The 4390-nt window shown below is 35.3% G+C and overlaps 1 protein-coding gene across 3 annotated transcripts; it reads left to right on the top strand.

The window, feature by feature from the left end:
• The first annotated feature begins 613 nt into the window (after window positions 1-613).
• On the top strand, window positions 614-4150 carry LOC131632559 (1-(5-phosphoribosyl)-5-[(5-phosphoribosylamino)methylideneamino] imidazole-4-carboxamide isomerase, chloroplastic-like). 3 transcript variants are annotated; one of them, XR_009293045.1, is made up of 9 exons: window positions 614-874; window positions 964-1025; window positions 1150-1360; window positions 2414-2499; window positions 2900-3001; window positions 3251-3384; window positions 3468-3516; window positions 3588-3816; window positions 3870-4150. XR_009293045.1 is itself a non-coding variant. In XM_058903297.1 (9 exons), exons 1-8 carry the CDS (start codon window positions 781-783, stop codon window positions 3762-3764), a joined length of 915 nt encoding a protein of 304 aa, XP_058759280.1. In that variant the 5' UTR covers window positions 614-780; the 3' UTR covers window positions 3765-3796; window positions 3870-4150. The 3 variants fall into 3 exon arrangements, 2 of the variants coding, with proteins under 2 accessions (XP_058759280.1, XP_058759279.1); XM_058903297.1 differs by having other exon boundaries at window positions 3588-3796; XM_058903296.1 differs by having other exon boundaries at window positions 3588-4150.
• The last annotated feature ends 240 nt before the right edge of the window (window positions 4151-4390 follow it).

Here is a 4390-nt window from a genome sequence, read left to right as displayed (position 1 = left end):
ATTATTAATATTTATTAGTATATTTTATCGTTTTCAATTAACTAAAAAATAGGAAAGTAATAAATATTATTTTAGGAGATTAATAGAGAGAGTGGAGAGAAGTTTTATAAATAGAAATAAATTACAAATATTTTTATAAATGGACACACGAGTTGTAAAACCTTGCCCCTGCCTTGCAAAATCATGGGTGTGAGGCGTGGCGAACACACGAGCATTGCACCTTTTATAAATAGAAAAAAAGTTAATTGTTGATACAATTATGTCTCTCTGTGCAGCATATTACACCACATTCTCATATACTCTTCAACATAATTTTTATGTATATTCTGACAATAACTACATCCTGATAAATTAAATTAATATTTATATGATAATCATTATTTAAATTTTTTCCACTTAATTCATATATATTTTTATATATGATTTTTTATCCATAATTATATAATATTTATTTAATATTTATATCAACTTTGCACGAACTGTGCGAACGCACAGGTCGCACAAATCCTTTACTAGTTGTTATTAAATTTTATTGATTTGGTTTGGGTTCTTGCCCGAACTTAATAAATGTTCAAATCAAACACTATAATCTAGTTGATATTCTAATTTGGTTAGGAACTAATAAACCCTCCTCTTCGCCGATGCCGAGTTAGTTTATGTTTTAGTGTCTTCGGGTTGACAGTCACACATGAACACCTTCTAGTTTTCCCTTGTGTCAACTTTAGCTCCATCACCACAATAATCGCCGCTGCACCCTTACTATTCGAACTCATTCACTCAATGCGCAATCTCACTTCCTCTTGTTCCATAAGACCTTTCGCATTTTCTCCACTTCACCGCTCCAATCATCTTCGTTCTCTTACCCTCAATTCCAGTAACTTCTCTCTTCCTCCATTCTCTTCTCTCTATCAACCCTTTCTTTCTCATGTTAATTTCTAACCCTCTTTCTCTATTCAACAACAGGAAAATCACTACCTTCAATCCAATGCGCCGTTCAATTTCGCCCCTGCATCGACATTCACAAGGTAACCCTTTAACTGACTATACATTATTCCCAATTCATACAAAAAGGAGCTATTTTTATGTTTGATTTTTGGGGGAATGTGATTTGAATTTGCTGCTAAGGTTTACTCATTGTGTTTGTTGCAGGGGAAAGTGAAACAGATTGTTGGGTCAACGCTGAAAGATTTGAAAGGCGATGATGGGTCGGATCCGGTTACCAATTTTGAGTCTGATAAATCAGCTGCTGAGTATGCTGCGCTTTATAAAGAAGATGGACTTAAAGGGGGTCATGTTATCATGCTTGGTGCTGATCCTTTGAGTAGAGCTGCTTCCCTTGAGGCTTTGCATGCTTATCCTGGTATTTCTAGTTTGATGACAATATTTTTGTTTCTTGAATGTGATGCTTGGTGGAAGGTGATTTTGATTGTTTATATTAGTTTTCAATTTTAATAAATGTCACTAGAAGATTATGAAAAAATGATTAATTTTGACTTACTACCTATCGAGCTTTGTAGTAATGACGTCTCTGGAAAAAAAAAGGTATTGGGTTCGAAACTGACACTGACATTTGTGATTAAGTTAAACTTATTCATTTTTTAGAATTATTATCAGTGCCGATGTTTTGTGTCGTGTTTCCGCAGTGACCGTACTTCATAGCTAGATAGCTTTGTAGTAATGACGTCTCTGAAAAAAGGTGTGTCCGTATTAGTGTTAGTTTTGGTGTCCGAAACCAACACCGACACTTGTGATTATATTTAATTTATTCATTTTTTAAAAATCATTATTGGTGTCGATGTCTCACCGTCAGGACCGTGTTCCACAGTGACCGTGCTTCATAGCTATCTAGGAGGTATTGCACTCTCAGTTTATCGAATAATGTTACATATGGAAGAAAGCCAAAATCCCACACTTTTAAGCTGTCATAAAACACCATACTTCGCAAATTGACTATAGAGGTTGTCAAAAAATCTGTCACCGCTGTTTCCCGTTACCGATATTTGACAACACTGACTAGAAGTAAGGAAATTTGTAACCATAAATCTAATGAGATGGGTATGACACTTGTGTTTGTGTAGAATGATAATCAATGACCATGCATCAAATTTGAAACCCAATTTTAAAAAAATGAAGAAGTTACATGACATAAGTGATATGACTAATTTGAAATTATACATTTTTTTTTATTGTTGTTGAGAATTTTTTATTGGGTGTTTTTAGGATATTGAACTTCGTATTGTGGTTAACCATGAAAATGATTGACTTCGTGCTTATATTTGTCAATACTAGTATAACTCTAGAGAATGCTTTCAAGTTGTTTTGCATTGCCTTTGTCTTTCATGGATGATGATATCTTTTAAAATTTTACATTTTTCCTGTACTAAACTTGTTGTCGATGAATGGTACAATTTAGGCGGTTTGCAAGTCGGAGGTGGAATAAATTCTGACAATTGTTTGAGTTACATTGAGGAAGGAGCAAGCCATGTCATTGTGACATCTGTAAGTTATATATCTTCTCTCCTTTGGGTTATTCAACTTTTACGAAAGGTGATTGTGGTTTGTTACTTTGTTAGCTAGCCAATCATAGTTAGTTAGCTAGCCTTAGTTTGTTGACGGGGTTAGGCTGTGATATTATAAGAAGGGACAGAGAATAGATTTAGAGGAATCTGGAAATAAGTCAGAACTGGGAGAGTTGAAGTCACTCTAGAAGTAGGCCTAGGGGTCAAAGAAAAGAACATATATTCCTAAGTCGCAAGAAAAGCACATCAGTTTGCATGGTCGCTAATCTTGATCTGTATCTATGCAACCTATCAATTACATTATGGGAAAAACACGTGGTATTTGTTAATAGGAAGTTATTCCATTTCTATCCATGTATTTATTGATTCAATCATTACAGTATGTATTCAACAATGGACAAATGGATCTTGAAAGACTTAAAGATCTTGTTCGCATTGTTGGAAAAGAGAGGCTTGTGTTGGATCTCAGTTGCAGAAAAAAGGTACAAATTTTTCTCTTTATATTTGAAAGTGAATTGCATTGAAGAAAAAAGGTAATGCATGGAGAAACAGAAAGAAGAAATATTTAAATAATAGGCTAAGCATTCGATTCACAATGCTATTTCACGTGTTCATAATTTGATATGCATGTTAACAAAACAATATATGATGTTAAGGGTCCCAATTCTTCAGTGCATTTGATCATTTAATCGAACATTTATTTTCGAGCACTTATGGTTTCGAGTGCTCAGGAAGGTAAATATGCAATTGTCACCGATAGATGGCAGAAGTTCAGTGACGTATCACTTGACGCTGAAGTAATGCAGTTTCTTGCCAACTTTGCCGACGAGTTTCTGGTTCATGGTGTTGATGTTGAAGGAAAGAAGTAAGTAACAACTTTTAATGTCTAACGGTATTTAATTACATACAAAGACATAAATTCTGATGGTGAATGATTACTCCTTGTAGGCTGGGAATCGATGAAGAGCTCGTGGCTTTGCTTGGCAACTATTCACCGGTTGGTAGCAATATCCTTGATTTCATTTCATGTGAAGCGTGCATATTACTGATGCATTTTTATATTGTCAGATTCCTGTGACTTACGCTGGTGGTGTGACTGTGATGGATGATTTAGAGAGGATAAAAACAGCTGGAATGGAAAATGTCGATGTTACCGTCGGAAGCGCCTTGGACATTTTCGGGGGAAACTTGGCTTATAAAGACGTTGTAGCCTGGCATAACCAACAAAAGGTCCTCGTGGCTTAAGTAAGCATTGTCGAGAAATGTAAGGGGCAAGGGTGAGTGAGCTCTGAGCAAGGTTTGTTTCATTGTTTCTCGTGTTACTAACCTTGAATCTGGTGATTTTTCCAGCAATCTGTGATTCTTGTCGCGAGATTCTTACATGGTTATCATCTGCTAGTTTGTACCACACTTACATCTTTGTAATGTATGTGTAAGGCAATGCATGCAGATTTTTTAACACTTGTCAACTGTATTCTGAATAATGTAACCATATATTTATGTTTTGTTGACATACAAGCTTTCCTAGCTGAAGAAGCTCTATTCAAGAAGCAGATAGAATCTACTGTTTATGTATTATATGTGAATGTTTCTTCTCCACCTGATAAGATTAATGACAAATCTTTGTTTTATGGTGCTGCCTCAATTTACAGTAACTGTTCTAATGTTGGTCTTTCTCAGTTTGAAGTTTGAACAAGGAAGAAGACGCTGTAACATTAGTTGCAGTGGTTTTCACCCTGCTTGTCAATCGTTCAATTCTCACCATAGGTTTGATATGAACTTTGTCCTTTGACCTCTGTAACAACCTAATTTTATCAGCTATCTAGCATCATGATGCTAGTGATGCACCTCTTTCAACCAATAATCAAACC

The sequence above is a fragment of the Vicia villosa genome, unplaced genomic scaffold (assembly GCF_029867415.1).
Source record: "Vicia villosa cultivar HV-30 ecotype Madison, WI unplaced genomic scaffold, Vvil1.0 ctg.000960F_1_1_1, whole genome shotgun sequence".
NCBI classification, from domain to species: domain Eukaryota; kingdom Viridiplantae; phylum Streptophyta; class Magnoliopsida; order Fabales; family Fabaceae; genus Vicia; species Vicia villosa.
The sequence above is the reverse complement of the archived record's forward strand: the minus strand, read 5'-3'. Positions and strand labels throughout refer to the sequence as shown.

Coding starts and splice junctions, on each gene's coding strand:
- LOC131632559 (XM_058903297.1), top strand. CDS start 781: ATGCGCAATCTCACTTCCTCTTGTTCCATAAGACCTTTCGCATTTTCT. Junction 1,361..2,413: donor GGCTTTGCATGCTTATCCTG/GTATTTCTAGTT, acceptor GGTACAATTTAG/GCGGTTTGCAAGTCGGAGGT. Junction 3,517..3,587: donor TGCTTGGCAACTATTCACCG/GTTGGTAGCAAT, acceptor TTATATTGTCAG/ATTCCTGTGACTTACGCTGG.